The 18,540-nt window shown below is 35.0% G+C and overlaps 1 protein-coding gene across 1 annotated transcript; it reads left to right on the top strand.

Moving 5' to 3' along the window:
• The first annotated feature begins 71 nt into the window (after positions 1-71).
• urod (uroporphyrinogen decarboxylase) lies at positions 72-17,019 on the top strand. Its single transcript, XM_059344046.1, has 10 exons — positions 72-232; positions 4,223-4,335; positions 4,696-4,775; positions 5,758-5,820; positions 6,283-6,480; positions 7,528-7,689; positions 10,260-10,394; positions 11,507-11,607; positions 13,449-13,515; positions 15,852-17,019. Exons 1-10 carry the CDS (start codon positions 210-212, stop codon positions 16,014-16,016), a joined length of 1,107 nt encoding a protein of 368 aa, XP_059200029.1. The 5' UTR covers positions 72-209; the 3' UTR covers positions 16,017-17,019.
• Positions 17,020-18,540: the final 1,521 nt, after the last annotated feature.

Genomic DNA, 18,540 nt, shown 5'->3' with positions numbered 1-18,540 from the left:
TTTTTTTATTTTGAATACGCGCTTAAGGCTTTTATTTTGAAGACGCGCGTCGTTTCCTGCTCCGGTCACATGGTCTTCCAAGATGGCCGCGTCGGAGCAGAAAGAGTTGTTGGAGCAGCTTTAAATGACAGTTGAGGAGCTGCAGGTCGCTACTGACATCTGTAGATCCAGACAGAGGAGAAAAGTGTCACCTCCTCAGCCCCGCAGACATGAGCAAGGACGCTTTAATCCTGTGAGTAATCTAACATTTAGTATTTTATTAGATTTAACGGGTGGATTTCTGCTGCTAACTGAGCGACGTTATGAAACTTCCCTGTGTCATTCTTATGAAAACATAAATCAGACGTTATGAAATCTAGCGTCATGTTAACCGTTTATAATCACGTCTTCACAACAAAATAGTGGCATTTCCCGACCGTTAAAGTCAGTTATTATCGCTGGTAAACACAGCTCCTTATTGGATGCAGAACTCTCATTCAGAAAACCAGCAGTTTAATATTCCCTCGCTCACATGCAGGGTTAAATTCGCTTTGCAATATAAGTTATTAGCATTAAAGATTCATTTGGACATTCTGATAAATTCGGCATGTAAATAATTCATCATAGAGTAAATGCATTCTTTTAACCTTTTGTGTTGTTTTAACTTTTTGTACAGTTAAGTATAAAAAAAATAGAATCTCGTGAAAAAGTTCAATATTTTTTGTCAAGCTGTTTTATTTTATAATATTTATTATTTATTATTTAATATAATATTTATTATTTATATTTATTATTATTTATTATTTATATTATTGTTTAAATTATTTTATTATTTATTATTTATATATTATTTATATTTATTATTATTTATTTTATAATAAATATTTTTTGTCTATCATTTCAGAAAGTGAAATTCATAAATTATATAGGTTCATTACGCGTAGAGTGAAATATTTCAAGCCGCCTGTTTTTCTTGTAATTTTGATGATTCTGGCTTAGAGATAATGAAAACACAAAACTCAGTGTCTCAGAAAATTACATTATATAGAAAAAATATATATATTTAATGTATGAGTTTCACTTTCTGAAGTAATTGACAAAAAATGTTAAACTTTTTCATTATATTCTAATTTTTTTAGATGTACCTGTATGCACCACCTGTTCTTAAGGTCAGAAATGACCCACCTTCACTTAACCCCTTAAATAAAACAGCTTGATTGAATTTTAAAAATTATATATCTTATATATCTTGCATGAAGAAACAACCTGTCTTTCATCACAAACTTTGTGAATATTGGGTTTTTCCCCCTTATTGCAGTGCAGAAAAACTGGATTTAATCAGGGAAATGCACATGTTGATATCACAGCACACCTGTCATAGTTGGCTTACTGTTTTACTAAAGTTTGTTTTTTATTATTTTTATTGCTAAAGCTACTGCATAGGTGTAAATAATTTTATAGCTGCCGGGTCAAAAACGACTCCTATATCAAGATTTGTACCCTGTTGGTGAACAGTTCTCATGGAAATATGAACAAAGGCAATGTCTGACTTTTTCATTGAATTTCAAGTTGAAAAAAGATTCCTCTGCTGTTAAATAGTGGCGGTACTAAGACAACACAAGGGTTAAAACAAAGGGTTTTTGTTTGTTAAGTTTAGTTTAAATTGGTTCAGTGGTGGTTCTACACTGCCCCTGTGAAGAAACCCTTGGCCCCTGCTGTGGCCCCTGTGTCAAATTAATAATGAAATGATCAATTTATAACGATGAATGACGGAACAATTCTTACCTATTTTTTCTTCAAACAATATCCCATTGTACACAAAAGGAACCCAAATCGTGTACATTGTGTAGTTAAATAAAAGCAATAAAAGTTTGTGTATATTTTAAAAAAAAGATCATTTTGACTGTACTTCACTTTCAAAATAAAAACAAAAGTAATTGGTAAAAAAGGAAAAAAAACACCTCGAAGTGTATTAACATGATTTTACTTTTTTTGCAGAGATCTTTCTAATTTAGCTTTGTGCATTTAGCATTTGTAATGCAATCTTTTGTGTTTACTGCTTATATATATATATATATATACACATATATATATATATGTATAATTTCTTTGTGTTTTTCTGTTTTTTGTAATATCTTTGTGTTTTTTATGTGTTTTTTGTAATTTTTGTGTTTTTTTGTATTTTTATTATATACTGCACTTTCAAAATTAAAAAATAAGTAATTGTGCACAAAGATGAGAAATATCATTGTCGTACAAAAATAACTGTTCTTGTTGGTAAGTCTCATTGTTTCAATCAATGTATTTATATCTTCCAAATATACTTAAATTAGATTTTTAAATAAGTTAAAATAAAGGTTTTGAATGCTTAAATATCATCTTTGCAGTTTTTAAATACTCCCCTCTGATTAAACACTGGCCCCTCCTTTGCCCCCACAGTAAAATTGGTCTAGAACCGCCACTGAATTGGCTTAATCTCGATAGTGCTATTTAGTGAAAGCAAATATAATGTGGAAATAATGATAATAACGTATTTTTTTGGAGCCTTCAGTGATCTGCATCATAAATAATGGGAAAACACATTTTTAGTGATCCATTGAACATTTTTTATTCAAGTCAAAGTTTGAATTTCAGTCAGGTTGTGATGCGTCACCCATACATCCAAATCAGTCTTTCATTCAACCGTTTCCCTCCTGCTGGGAGATGATAAGAGAGCAGAGGAGTGTTCTCCCTCATATCTCACATCTCTATCATTGACAGCTCTTCAGCTGGATGCCTCCATCACTGCTGGGGAGAGGGAGGGGCACGCCTGTATGTTAGATAACACAGCTCTGGTACCATACTGTCGCCCTCAGGACATATTCAGGACAACTGCTTTCTGAAATGTAAATTTAGATCTGGTGTCAGATCTGCATCAGGTTGTTCTACAATAAAGTACAGTCCAATTGGTGTGGTCTATTTTAGTTATTTTGAGCCTTTTTTAGTTATTCTGTGTCTTTTAAAAAAAATCTTTTTGTGTCTTTTTTTAAGTCATTTTGTGTCTTTTTTGTGTCTTTCGTGTCTTTTTTTGATCATTTGTGTCTTTTTTTGTCATTTTATGTCTTTTTGTGTCTTTTTTTTGGTAATTTTGTCTTTTTGTCTTTTTTTGTCATTTTGTGTCGTCTTTTTTTAGTTATTTTGTGTCTTTTTTTTGTAATTTTGTCTTTTTGTCTCTTTTTTTGTCATTTTGTGTCGTGTTTTTTTAGTTATAGTTTAGTTTTTTTTAGTTTTAGACGTGTCTTTTTTTGTGATTTCGTGTCTTTGTCTTTTTTTTGTCATTTTGTGTCTTTCGTGTCTTCTTTTGATCATTTGTGTCTTTTTTTTAGTCATTTTATGTCTTTTTGTGTCTTTTTTTTTGGTAATTTTGTGTCTTTTTGTCTCTTTTTTGTCATTTTGTGTCGTCTTTTTTTAGTTATTTTGTGTCTTTTTTTTGTGATTTTGTGTCTTTGTCTTTTTTTTTGGTCATTTTGGTTGTTTTTTTTTGTCATTTTGTGTCTTTGAAAAAATAAAACAAATGGAAGTGTATAGGAGAACAGGACCATTCTAGAGAAAATCCCAGTAGATCAGCAGTTTCTGCCCATCTGGCACCAACAACCATGCTACGTTCAAAGTCACTTAAATCACCTTTCATCCCCATTCTGATGACAACTTTGAACTCCAGCAGCTCCTCTTCACCATGTCTACATGCCTAAATGCATTGAGTTGCTGCCATGTGATTGGCTGATTAGATACATGCATTAACGAGCAGTTTAACAGGTGTACCTAATAAAGTGGCCAGTGAGTGTTGCTCTGATGTTGATTTATTTTGGATACTTTATTACTATGTTACTTTAACCCACAACTACACTTGAGCTAGTGTTTGGCTAGTTATAGTCTACTCCCTCAAGGTTCAAGAGGTACAACTGATGTGTTAGAATTAAAAATCTATATTAATGAAAAAATATTCAGGCATCTTGCTTCCTGTTGATCTTCCCGCCCACCTGTCTCTTCTCTCTTAGTTATAGGAAAATTCTCTTTTTCTTCAGATTTCTTCTAAATTGATTTTGAGAGGAAAAGTGTCCATCAGTTGATAAATCAGAGTTGTTTTAATGCACAACCCAGGCTGTAGTTGTGCTTTATTGGTCAGCAAAAGTTTTCTGTCCATTTAAAGCAGCATAGATAAAAAGTGATGCTTAACCTATGTGTTTTTGTTTTTCCTATCCAGCCCCAAGGACTTCCCCACGCTGCGGAATGACACATTCCTGCGAGCAGCACGAGGAGAAGAAACTGAACATGTGCCTGTCTGGTGTATGAGACAGGCTGGAAGATACCTACCAGGTCATTCTTCATTTTCTTTCCTCAAATCTGAAATCTTTGCTGAAATTATCTCTCCCTTACCCAAAGTCATGTTTTTCCTGTAACTTCAAGTCATTAACCCATTGAGGCCTGAAAAATCGCTGGGCGATTTTAAAATAAGCTTCTAATTTTCTGGAAATTCTGGAAAAAAAGTGTCAACTCTTCTACTAAATAATAGCTTTTTCAGCCTCTAGCAGATAGAAATTAAATTCAAAAAGGTATTTGAGAGCTTATACAAATACTACAAAACGACGTATCCGCTTTCCAGGCTTCAATGGGTTAAAGAGTACAATTCTAAGACAAATTATGCTGACAGAAATATTTTATTGATTTAACTTGCAGAGTTTCGTGAGACCAGAGCAGCGAAGGACTTCTTTGAGACGTGTCGGACACCAGAGTCCTGCTGTGAGCTCACTCTGCAGGTACAGTCCAAGCTCTAAGGAAGCAGTGTTGGCATAACAAGATTTTCTTCTACATGAGGAAAAATACCCACTTTAAATGAGATTAATTTAGTATCTGAAACTGAGGGAAAAAAAAGATCAGAAGAATGTAAATTATCTACAACCATGAGTCGTAAAAAGCATGGACGTTGTCTAAAACACAAAGACAAACGAACTGATAAACAACATAATACTATAGAGGAAACAAAAAACAACAAAAACTCAAGACAACAAACAAAACATAGCTAACACACGTAAAAACATAGACTAAAAACAATGTCAAAATAATGAATATATATATATATATATATATATATATATATATATATATATATATATATATATATTAATGCTCCCCTATCCTCTTGTTCTGCTGTATTTGTTCCATTCCTGTCTTCCTGTCCTGTCCATCCCTTTGTAATATTGTATGTATGTTCATGTATATGTATGGACGGGTTGATGGTCATTTCATTGTCCTAGTACTTGTTACTCTATCTCAAACTCTCTCTCTCTGTATATATATATATATATATAGAGAGTTTGAGATAGAGTAACAAGTATATATATATCATATTACATCATTTCTATATTTTTATAATTTTTTAGTGAAACTTATGTTTTGAAAACGTTGTTCATTTTAGATGACAGCAAAAAAAAAGTACAAAAAAAAAAAATCACACCTGTGGTCAAAATGGTCCTTTTTGACCCCTGAGGAGGATGGGTGCTATAAAAATGTATGAAACATGTAAAAATGTATGAAGAAAGTGGACATTTATACTATCTATAAAGGATGTAGAGGGGCACATATGCTGAAAAATTCAAGCAATTCTATGAAAGTTCACCTATATCAATCGTATGTTAAAAATGATTTGGGGTCAAAAGGGACCCCAAGAGGACAGGAGGGTTGAGCCATCCATTTGTTTTTCCATTTAAATTACAAAAAAATCCTTTTTTCCACCTTTAGCCTCTGAGACGTTTCCCCTTCGATGCTGCCATCATCTTCTCTGACATCCTGGTTATCCCTCAGGTAAGACTGCCAGGACCAGCATTCATTAACATGTAGCTGAGTACACACAGTTACATTAAATCTGATTGTTCTGTGTAATTTAAATGGGGTTTGCCTGTGGAGAAGTTGAGCCTCTCACTGTTTTGTTTTTTATTTAGTGTACGTAGTGTGGACAGAAACACAGTCACTGTGATGGTAATGCTGCTCCAATTTACTTTATTAGCCCCTCTTCTGCCCCCCAGTGGTCAAAATATATTAATGCACCTTAAAGGAATACTTCACCTGCAAAATGACCATTTGTATATTTATCACTCAACCAGCTTTAATGTGAATTCTTAAGGGAAAACTTGGACACATTAGTGAACATTTTCTCTAAAACTTTACTCATAGAGCCTGGACATATTGTGTGCCTGCACAAGCATGAGATGGTTTATGTATATTTCTATTGTTTTTTTTAAACCGTATATATTTCCTCCCTTCCAGGCCATGGGGATGGATGTCCAGATGGTGGCAGGTAAAGGTCCTACATTCCCCGACCCGCTGAAGGAGCCAGAAGACCTGCAGCGCCTGCAGGCCAAAGTGGACGTGGACAAAGAGCTGAGCTACGTCTTCAAAGCCATCACACTGACCAGACACAAGATAGAGGGCAAAGTGCCGCTCATTGGCTTCACCGGAGCTCCGGTTAGAGACCATACTGACACATTTAAAGCTGGGTAGAAATTAATTTAGCCTGGGTGTGCCCACACTGCCTTGCGCGCTCGATTTCATTTCAAACTGCGAAAGGGTCTGGTGTCTATGGCTGTTTCTTAGCCCTGTTTTAGGGATCCAATCACAGAACGGGGAGGGACGGCAAGACGATGAGGCGTACTATTGGACAGACGGAAGCTTGTAGTCTTGTAGTTTTCTTACAGATCCAACATGGCTGCAGCAGACGTGAAGCTCTCTCTGGATCTAGCTGTAGACAGCGTTTTAAATAGTTTAGAGCCAAAGTTTGTTTTAAAAGAAGAACGTTTGACTTTACACTCCTGTTTCACCACCAAAAAGGATGTTTTAGCCTTGCTTCCGACTGTATTTGGCCAAAGCCTAATCTACCAACTAGCCCCGCTACCGCTCACTGCTGTAACCACGGTGATCTGGCTACGAGCCGGGGGACAGCGGAGCCGCCCAGAGACCCCCAGCAGCTCGTCTAGTGACCATAAAATCAGTGGATGTGTGTGGCTGAATGACATGAGGGGGAATAAGGCGTAAAAATAAATAATCTTGCAGAAAGCGAGAACTGGAGAAGCAAAGCAGCAGCAACACTCTCTCACAGACACACACACACACACACTAACACTGCCGGTAGACTGTGAGCTGAAACTACAGAGCAGCCAGAGTCAGAACATGCTGCAGAAAAACGTTGCAGAAGCAGAAATCAGCATTTTAGTCTCAAAGTAGAGATGGGCTAGTCTGGATATATAAACATCAATTTCTGTCACTCTACATACGTCATCTGGTATAACTGATCTGATTGGCTAAGAGCTACCTACAGACGCTTATGATAGACATTCTTAGCGCCCAATAAACGGCTCTGGAGGATCGTAAACCACGCCTCCTCTACGGAGAAATGAATAGCTGGTATCCAGACTAGATCTCATTTGTGATATAGTCTGCCGTTAGCCAGGCTAAAATTCATTCGTAAAAGTATTGTGATTCTCAATCTTCCATCTTCACTCTGTCCCTCCACAGTGGACGCTGATGTCCTACATGATAGAAGGCGGAGGCTCCAGGACCTTCTCTAAGGCGAAGCGCTGGCTCTACAGACACCCTGAGTCCAGCCACATGCTGCTGAAGATGCTGACTGATGTCATCGTGGACTATCTGCTGGGCCAGGTGGCAGCCGGAGCTCAGGTTACACCCCCCGCCTTCTCATCTCTGCACACAAGTTTATTACCATGAAATCATCATGCAAATCCATTTTTTTGGGAACTAAATCAAGTTGAAATAAATAACCTGCAGGTTGGGGTGCACCGATTGCAATTTTCTGGCCAATCACCGGTTTTTAAAAAGCCTGACCTGCTGATTCCGATTTTGGCCGATACCGATTTTTTTTTTTTAACTCACAGCATTTATTTATTTTATTTTATTTAGTGTTTATTTGATATGGACATAGCAATTACATTGGACTAGTGGTCGACCAATACAGGTTTTTTAATGCCGATACCGATTATTTTGACATCAGTCTTAACCGAGTAAAAAGTAAAAAAACGCAAATATATATGATATATCGGTCTGTCTCTACATTGGACAGACCAGATGCATTGTTTAAGTGTTTTAGCACAAGTGCTAATTCACAACACTTGTCCATAGGCAGTTTTTGAAAAGATAGGGCAATTAAAATACATACATACACCTTCAATGTTTGAATCTTATTTTATTGAAAAACAATAACACAGCAGTATTTTTCTTTAACAAATAAAGGAAATCACAATGTCTGAGGTAGTTAATAAAATGTTAAACTTAAAATAAATAGCAACAATTTACAGGATAAACTAACTAAAGAACTGCAACCATAAATAAAGTGTCCTGAGTTTTTGTTTTTTGTTATAGTACAACAAGAACTAATGCCCAAATGCGACTGTAGTCACCCAGAGCACGCTCAGTCATGCAGAAGTAAGCGCACTTGCAGACGCACTTTCAGACCTTTGCAGAGGTAGATAAGATCAGTTGGTACCACTTTACAATAACCATCATTTATAAATGGTAAACAGATTACAGTTTATTAATGTTTAATCATCATTTATAAACCGTATATAAACCATTTAGAATGGTAAATGCATAATTAATTAATGCTTAACTAACCAAATCATTTATAAATGACAAATAGATGGAATATTAATGTAAGTTTATAGTTACTTTACCATTAACAAACAATTAAATTATAATTAATAGTTTTAGTTGCACTCATTATAACATTTTTAACACCATATTAAGTATGTTAATGATTTTAAAATGATTCATATACCTTTAAGAAATTGGTTTAAAACATTTTACGATTAAATATGTATAGCACTTTGTAAATGATTAATAATTGGTTTGTAAACCATCTATAAACATTACTTAGTTGGTTATTTTAAGGTGTTACCGATCGGTTTGATGTAAAAGAATTGTCCGATCGCCGATTCCACAAAATTAAGGAAATCGGTGTCGATCAATCGGAGCAGCCCTACCTGCAGGTCGTCATGTGGGGACCTGATTGCTGCAACAACAATAAGATTCGGAAAGGCTGAAAGTATATATTGTGTGGAGTATTTCAGAGTTTGGACATAAATATTATTTGCTGATCGTGTCAGCTCCCACACACACTCCTTATAGAAACAAACCTGCTCCTCAGTATCAGCACAAAATGCGCTGGAGGCAGCATTTATTTCCCCCAAAACAGTCGAGCACAGCCCGAGAGCACAAACCTGATTATAACACAAAGTTTAGACGATGTCACACAAACAGAGCGCACCGCCGTTTTTACTGCAGCTCTGTGTTTCAGAGAGTTTCTCCTTTTACCACAGAGACTTTATTGATCCCTTTGGGATGACTCCCTCAAGGAAATTGAAGTTCCAGTAGCAAACAAATACAAATGCAATTAAGATAAACAATCGACAGAAAACATAAAACAATACACTATTAAAATAAACAAGTGAAAAAAGATCAGATAAATAAATGTAGAGAACTGTATGGAGGATGGATATAGATCAGGGGTCTCAAACTCAAATTACCTGGGGGCTGCTGGAGGCAGTATCAAAATGACCAAAAAAAGACACAAAATTACTAAAAAAAGACACAAAATGACTGAAAAAACACAAAAAAAAAGATACACAATTAATAAAAGGCACACAATGACCCAAAAAAGACACAGAATGACCAAAAAGAAACAAAATTATTTTTTTAAAAAGACGCAAAATTATTAAAAAAGACGCATAATTATTTTAAAAAAAGACACAAAATTATTTTGAAAAAAGACACAAAATTACCAAAAAAAGTAATTAAAGGGACCTTCCACACAGTTTTCCAAGAGTCTTTTCCAAATTTTTCAAAGTCTTCTGATGTACAGGGAGCATTGGGTGACGAAAGTATGTCCATCACAGCTTAGGCTCCATATTGGTCCTCCTGCCTGCCGGTCCAAGCAGCAGGCCACTATTTATAGCAAAGGATCTCTATTTAACACACTCTACACTACCTGCTTGACAACCGATTCTTGTCCACGTGTTTCTGGGAAACATAGCGGAACACTTGGCACCTAAAAAGCAAAATTTCTCTTTCCAGGAGTTGGTGGAGACCAAAACACAGCTGGAAGAGTTGTGAATATTCAACTTAAATGTTAAGGACAGATGCAAACAGGGCTCTGAATGGTTGCTGATGTGGATGTTGTGGTAAATAGCCAAAAAAACAAAACGTAATCCTCCGTCTGCATGTGTGTCGTCCAGGCTCTGCAGGTGTTCGAGTCCCACGCCGGCATTCTGGGTCCAGCAGAGTTTAAAGAGTTCTCTCTGCCGTACCTAAGAGACATCGCTCGCCGAGTCAAAGAGAAACTCAAGGAGGCAGGAAAGGACATTCCCATGGTGAGAGACACAAATATACCTTCCCAGATATATAAATGAACAACAAGCACGTGCAGGTACATCTAAAAAAAATAGAAAATCATGAAAAAGTTCAGTATTTTTTGTCAATCATAACAGAAAGTGAAACTCACACATTTTATAGATTTATTACAGGTAGAGTGAAATATTTCAAGCCTGTTTTTCTTGTAATTTTGATGATTCTTAGAGATAATGGAAACACTAAACTCAGTGTCTCAGAAAATGAGAATATTACATGAGATTAACAGTTTCTGGAGAATGTGGTGAAATTAATCTATGAAGCTGAATATATATATAATTTATTTTTACTAGCTTTTATTTATACATTTCTAACATTTTATTATTTTATCGTTATTTTTAATTTTGCAAATTTTAATTTATGATTGTTTTGTTTTTATTTTTATCACCCTGTCTGGATTAATAATAAATACAATTAATAGATTAATTTCACCACATTCTCCAGAAACTGTTAATCTTATGTAATATTCAAATTTTCTGAGACACTGAGTTTTGTGGTTCCATTATCTCTAAGCCAGAATCATCAAAATTACAAGAAAAACAGGTTTGAAATATTTCACTCTATGTGTAATGAATCTACATAATGTACGAGTTTCACTTTCTGAAATAATTGACAAAAAATATTGAACTTTTTCACAATATTCTTATTTCTTTAGATGTACCTGTACACAGTGTTTTGTAGTAACGAAGTGCATTTTATTTTTAAAATCCTCACATTTCTGCGTGTTTTCTTCTTGACAACGTCTGTGACTAATGATGTTCTCCTGTCCATCACCTGAACTGCAAACGAGTCAGCCCTGACATCTCTATTTATTTATTTTCCTGCTGTATTTTTCATTTCTTTCTTCTCGTTTTCTATATTAGTTTCAACACTCTGTTCTATTCTTACCTGCACTCTGTTGCTTCAACAACACAGTTTCCCAGGAGGGATCATTAAGGATTTATGGGGCCTCTTCTGAAATAACTGTTCTGCTTTATGACCAGAAGATGGCAGCATTTCACCAAAAATAACTCCTAATGAGTCCTGCAGAAGCTGCTTTGAAAAAAATCTCTTATTCCTTCTGTGTGTCTTTCAGATTGTGTTTGCTAAAGATGCTCACTACGGCCTCGAGGATCTGTCTCAGTCTCATTATGAGGTGGTCGGGCTGGACTGGACCATAGACCCACGATCAGCACGGTAACACACACACACACACTCACACACACACATTCTTGTACTTCTATCTTTGTAATAGTGAATTCCCTTGCAAGGTTATAATAGTTTAGAATTTTTCATTAGTTTTAGTTTTAATTGTGTTGTGAATTTTTGTTTTAATTGTGTTGTGAATTTTTGTTTTCAAATTCAGTTAGTTTTAATGAGTTTATAGAGTGAGTTTGCTAGTTTTAGTTTAGTATTTTTTTTTAAAATGCTTTAGTTTTAGTTTAGTTTTTATTAGTTTTAGTTTTTTGTAATGGGGTATTTGTTGGGTGGGAGATTAAAAGAGGTCACAGTAAATTTTGCCTTTATTTCCTTTGTCCTATCCATCTTCATTATGTATGAAAAAAAGTTGACAAAGATGAAAACGAAGGACATTTTCACTATAATTTTAGTTAGTTTTGTTACCACACAATAACGTTTCAGTTAATTATCATTATCATGTAACCTTTAACCCTTAAAACAAAGTCTGAAATCTCAAAAAAGCCTTTAAAGAAGAAAGGACCGGCCGAAATGTCCTCACTCTGTTGGTTAAAAACGTGTTCTGGTCCTCACTATGTAGGAAGTACAAGAATACACACACACACACACACACACACACACACACTATGGGGGGCATTTTATGCCTGCGAACTATATTAAAATGCCTTAACCGCATCACCTGCATAAAGATGATTGAGTATTGAGTCATATAGATGGACATACTTTTCAGAGGCCAACATTTACATATTAAATATACTTTTTAAAATTGGTCTTTTGTAATATTAAATTTTTTTGAGACACTGAATTTCAGGTCTTCATTAAATGTAAGCCATAATCATTATAATTTGAGGAAATTAAATAAATGAAGACATGAAATGTTTCATTATGTGTGTAATGGATCTATATAATGCAGCGGTCTCAAACTCAAATTACCTGGGTGCCACTGGAGGCAGTATCAAAATGACCAAAAAAAGACACAAAATTACAGAAAAAACTAAATTACTTTTGAAAAGGGACAAAATTACCAAAAAAGACACACAATTATTTAAAAAAAAGACACAAAATTATTTTAAAAAAGACACACAATTACCAAAAAAAGACACACAATTACCAAAAAAGACACAAAATTATTAAAAAAGACACACAATTATTAAAAAAAGACACAAAATTACCAAAAGTAATTCCACACACAACACGTTAAAGTGCCATTCATATACAACTCACATTAAACTTTCATATCAATGTGGGGGCCACAAAATATCATCACGAGGGCCGCAGTTGGCCCGTGAGTTTGAGACCCACAATATAATGTGTTACTTCCACTTTTTGAATTGAATTACTGACATAAATAAACTTTTCTTTGATATTCTAATTTATTTAGATGCACCTGTGTCTAGAATGTGAGCAGCAAAAGAAACAGACCAATAAATAAAGCAAATAAAGTCTTAACACACACTGCCCTGGGCAAAAAACAAGTCTTGGAGCTTAAAACCTCTCAGGATGTTGCAGGTTGCTGCTGTGCTCCTGCAGCACACTAAGGTGCTTCCTGAGAACCAGGTTAACCATTAGTAACCTCTCCCCGTTTGTCACTGAGTGCAGGATTTAAGTCAACAAACGTGTGTTTCCTGCTCTGCTCATCAAATACTTAACCTGTTGGTTAAAGGATTACCTGTGTGTGTGTGTGTGTGTGTGTGTGTGTGTGTGTGTGTGTGTGTGTGTGTGTGTGTGTGTGTGTGTGTGTGTGTGTGTGTGTGTGTGTGTGTGTGTGTGTGTGTGTGTGTGTGTGTGTGTGTGTGTGTGTGTGTGTGTGTGTGTGTGTGTGTGTGTGTGTGTGTGTTCAGGGAGCGCACAGGTGGGAAGGTCAGCCTGCAGGGGAACATGGACCCTTGTGCTCTTTATGCTCCAAAGGTAACTTCCACTTCTTCTTTGGTTTAGACTCCAACTTTTTCTTTTTTCACTTTATTTTTTATGCCTCCGTTCTAGCGACCATTTTCAGGTCCGACTGTCCGATTCCTGTGAAAGTGATATCTCAGTGACAGATCATTCTTCATGAATGATTAACGCATATCAATGTCAAAGTGATGCTTTAACCCATTAAAGCCTGGAAAGCATTATTGCATTTCTACCATTAAAACCGGGGTCACTGTTGAGTTACTCTACCATTAAAGCCGGGAAAGAGGATACGTTGTTTTGTAGTATTTGTAGTTTTTTCCACCTATTTTCGGTCTCTTGGCCACCAAAATGCATTAGAATACATGTGGGAGTGTCTCAATGCAACATGGGACTTTTCCAGACCTTTGAAATCATCACCAAAAAAAGACACAAAATGACTAAAAAAAGACACAAAATGACTAAAAAAAGACACAAAAGACACACAATGACTAAAAAAAGACACAAAATGACTAAAAAATGACACAAAATGACTAAAAAAAGAAACAAAAGACACAAAAAGACAAAATGACAAAAAAGACACAAAATGACCAAAAAGGACACAAAATGACTAAAAAAAGATACAAAATGACTGAAAAGGACACAAAATGACTAAAAAAAAGACACAAAATGACTAAAAAAAAAGACACAAGATGACCATAAAAGACACAAAATGACCAAAAAAGACACAAAATTACAAAAAGAAAGATACAAAATGACCAAAATAGACACATAAAGACACAAAATGACTAAATATATTATTTATTAGAAAGCGTTGACACTTTTTTTCCAGAAAAACTTCAGGTTTTAGGGGGGTTTTTTTCAATCGCCCAGAGGTTTTACAGGCTTTTCTTCCAGGCGTTTTAACCCTAAATGGGTTAAATCAGTGGCTCCCTACAAGCCAAGCCCTCAAGGACGTTAATAAATGTGTCTGAAAAATGTCTCTTATCAAGAAGTAAAAGTTAACTCAACATAATGATAACCTAACAGAGCGGGCCTGTACACAAATATCAAACCTCTTTGCAGAGATTCAGAGGTCACAGACGTGTGGACTGCAAAACAGCTTAATATTTTAAAATGTGGACCAAAATGTGTGTTTTTTACAGACATTTCATTCACTCATTCCCTGAATGACAGAATGACCTCTTGACATTTTTCAACATACTATGGTATGACTTTTTTTTTTTTTTTCAAATTTTGGACAACTCAAACTCAAAAGTTTTTCTGTTATTTCTGGGAATGCACCCTACTACATATTATATATTGAGACTAAGAGTATCGGGGCTTTTAAAAATAAGTCAACATGCTATAGTATGACATTTTTTTTCCTTCAAATTTCTAATTTTGGACGTTTCAAAATCTGGTATTTTTTTTTACTTTTTCCCAAAAAATTTGACATGCTATAGGATGACTTCTTTTCAAAAAAATTAGGACATATTCTAAATTTGTTGTTTTCATAATATTTTTGGATCTATTATACTATTACTATGATCAACAAATTATTTTTAATAATTTTTAGTAATTTTTGGACAAACAACAGAATGACCATATTTTGACATTTTTCAACATATAGTATGACTTTTTTTGTCAAATTTAGTTTTTTGATTGATTGAGTTTTTCTGTTATTTCTGAAAATGCACACTTCTACATATATTAACTGACTATAGTAAGACCATTTTGAGAGTATCGGGGCATTTCAAAATGTTATGATTTTTTCACCAAAAAAAAGTCGACATGCTATAGTAGGACTTTTTTTTTTTTTTTCAAATTTTGGACGTCTCAAAATCTGGTGATTTTTTTTCTTTTTTTCTGGAAAAGCCACCCTCCTACATGTATCAACAGACTATAATAAGACCATTTTGAGAACATTGGGGAATTAAAAAAATTGTATGACCTTTTCACAAAAAAAATTGACATGCATAATATATATATATATATATATATATATATATATATAAATAAAATATAGTATGACTTTTTTCAACATTTTTAGGACATATTCTAAAATTGTTGTTTTCATAATATTTTTGGATGTATTATACTATTACTATGATCAACAAGCTATTTTTAATCATTTTTTGTCATTTTTGGACAGACAACATAATGATATTTTGACATTTTTCAACATACTATAGTATGATTTTTTGTTATTTTGAACATACTAAAACATAGTTTGTTTTTTATATATTTTTGGACATTTTATGCTGTTACTGTTACTTTTTCTCGAAACATTTCGTCCTGCTATAATATGACTATTCCTCTTCTGATCCGGTTTGAACAAACCTTCTCTTTTCCCTCCCCCTCCTCTTCATCAGGAGCGCATTTCAGACATCGTGAAGAAGATGCTGGAGGGTTTCGGCCCGAGGGGCTACATCGCCAACCTGGGCCACGGCCTCTACCCCGACATGGACCCGGAGAACGTGGGCGCCTTCGTGGAGGCCGTGCACCAGCACTCCAAACAGATGATCAAACAAGAGTAAACATCAGTCTGTCTGGAGGAGTGTGTGTGTGTGTGTGTAAGCCAAAAAAATGATCATTATAGTGATGGAAATATGTACAAAATGCATTTTTTATTAAAAACATTTACAGCTACAAGTCCATTTTTAGCAGTTAAATAATTCATTCCCAGAGATTTCTTTTAAGGAGGAAAAATAAAAAACAACAAATTCAGTACAGTCTGCTCCAGTGTAGATTTTCAGGATAAACAAGATGATAGTTTCTGTTTATCTGTAATATGTTGATCTGACCACGAGTGGATTATGTGTTTACACTGAAGACGGATGACATTATTGCATTACATGTACATTACTAATGCATTTGAATTGTTTGGGATTTGTATTTATATTGGATCTATTCAGAAAATTGCTCAAAACGTCTTTGACTTGTGGATGAAAACTGTTTTTTTTTTTTTTATTTGTTTCCAATCAAACTCCCCATAATGTCACTCTACATACAAAAACAAACCGAGACGAACCTTCGTGACCCCTTAATGGCTGTAAACGGCTTCAATCAAAAAGAGAGCTCTTCATCAGCACAAGGAGCTTCTTTGTCCTTGGAAGAAAAACAAAAAGGAAAAACAAAAGCCAGTGATTTGCAAGAGACGTAGAACTGCAGTTCTGAAATCAATTTATGAGGAAAAATGTCAGCACACAGCAGTTGATCATTCCACCATCTAAAATCTTAACGTTGAGCAATATCCCCCGCTGGATCCCAGCATGAAGAGTTTTATTTTTACTGCCACAGATAGAAAAGCTTCTAAGAAATGCATGTTGTACAAGAAGATGCCTTATGCTCTCTCTGTTATCACCCAAATCTGTTTTTTTATTTCAGCAGCTCAGACTAGAAAAAAATGGTTTATGAAGTGAAACAAATTGTAAACATCTAGAGATGCAATTTTTCGGAATGTCAAATGCCATAAATGTATGTATCTGACTGTTTTTCTTCTGTCCAGTTAAATAAAGATGGAGTACATTTTAAGTGCAATTTGTGTTGTTTTATTATTAAGTTGTTCTATTTTCTTCCCCTTTGTACTCAGCCAGCAGGCACTCTTCATATTGTCTTGTATCTCTTTGTAGTTGTAACAAATCTGAATGGCAATATATGTCTCTTTGTAGTTTTGTGTCTCTTTGTTGTCTGGTTGTTTTGCCCACTTTTTAGTGGTTTTGTATCTCTTTGTTGTTATTTCATTGTCTTTGCAATTGTTTTGTGTCTCTTTGTAGTTGTTTTGTATCTTTTTGTAATTGTTTTCTCTCTTTGTAGTTGAGTTGTGTCTCTCTAATTGTTTTGTGTCTCTGTTATTGTTTTGCGTCTCTTTGTAGTTGTTTTGTGTCTCTGTAGTTTTGTGTCTTTTTGTAGTTGTTTCAGTCTCTGTAGTTGTTTTGTGTCTCTTTGTAGTTGTTTTGTGTCTTTTTGTAGTTTTTCAGTCTCTTTGTAGTTGTTTTGTGTCTCTGTAGTGTTGTGTCTTTTTGTAGTTTTTCAGTCTCTTTGTAGTTGTTTTGTGTATTTTGCAATTGTTTTGTGTCTCTTTGTAGTTGTTTTGTGTCTCTTTGTAGTTTTTTCTCTTTGTGTCTCTTTATAATTGTTTTGTGTCTTTGTGTAGTTGTTTTGTGTCTGTGTAGTTGTTTTGTGTCTTTTTGTAGTTGTCATAAAAGTTGTGGTCATTTCTTACTGTAGAGAACCAGGAGGTATCGTAAACTTATACATAAACTTACTTTTATTTCCTGCAATAATCCAAAAGCCAATTCTAAATCTCGGGCACTAGGGGAGATTTTAACTTTAGGGGTTGGCTGAAAAAAAAAAAATCATCCTGATCATCACCTGAAGCACTTTATGGCAACACTGTCCAGACAAGAAGCCTCACAGCCTAGAACCTAATCATCGGTCTATAAACTATTAAAAGCCAATTTAAAGTTTGTTGTGATGCCTTCAGAGTTGTTTCTCTGCAGAGTGATTCGAGGCTGGGGCCTGGCCCAGAAAATGGGACAGAGACGTGACAGTGACTGGGGCTTTAACTGGGACAGAAGTGAGACAGCGTCCTGCCTGAAGGTGTTTTATCCTCTTTTTTTTTTTACATGTTTTATCATCTAGTCTGAAGTCCTTCGAGACTGCTCTTTAATGAAGGTCTATATAAATAAACAGCACAATGCCAGGCATCTAGAACAACATCAACTTATAGAGTTTGTTGATTTTTTTCTAAAAGAAGAAAAAAGACAGGAGGTTACTCGAACCTGGTCTCACAGGAATCCGTGAAATTGCCATGGATTCGATGAACTCAAAATCTGTGGAATAGCCACGGATTCTGTTAGAGCATGGGCTTTTAAAGCCTACAACGCTCAGCCGGGTTCTTTTTCCTAAACTTGGTCTTACAAAGCACTCAGAACATACCTTTCCTGAACTCTGAACTCCTCCACATACCTTTCCTGACCTTAAGTAACCTGGTCATAATTTAGAAACTCAGCCAATCAGAATATATTCTTTATTCCTACAATTTGCTTAACTCAAAAT

The sequence above is a fragment of the Centropristis striata genome, chromosome 11 (genome assembly GCF_030273125.1).
Source record: "Centropristis striata isolate RG_2023a ecotype Rhode Island chromosome 11, C.striata_1.0, whole genome shotgun sequence".
Classification (NCBI taxonomy): Eukaryota; Metazoa; Chordata; class Actinopteri; order Perciformes; family Serranidae; genus Centropristis; species Centropristis striata.
Note: the sequence above shows the minus strand (reverse complement) of the source record. Positions and strands in the feature narration are given on the sequence as shown.

Coding starts and splice junctions, on each gene's coding strand:
- urod (XM_059344046.1), top strand. CDS start 210: ATGAGCAAGGACGCTTTAATCCT. Junction 4,336..4,695: donor GGCTGGAAGATACCTACCAG/GTCATTCTTCAT, acceptor TTTAACTTGCAG/AGTTTCGTGAGACCAGAGCA. Junction 5,821..6,282: donor ACATCCTGGTTATCCCTCAG/GTAAGACTGCCA, acceptor CCTCCCTTCCAG/GCCATGGGGATGGATGTCCA.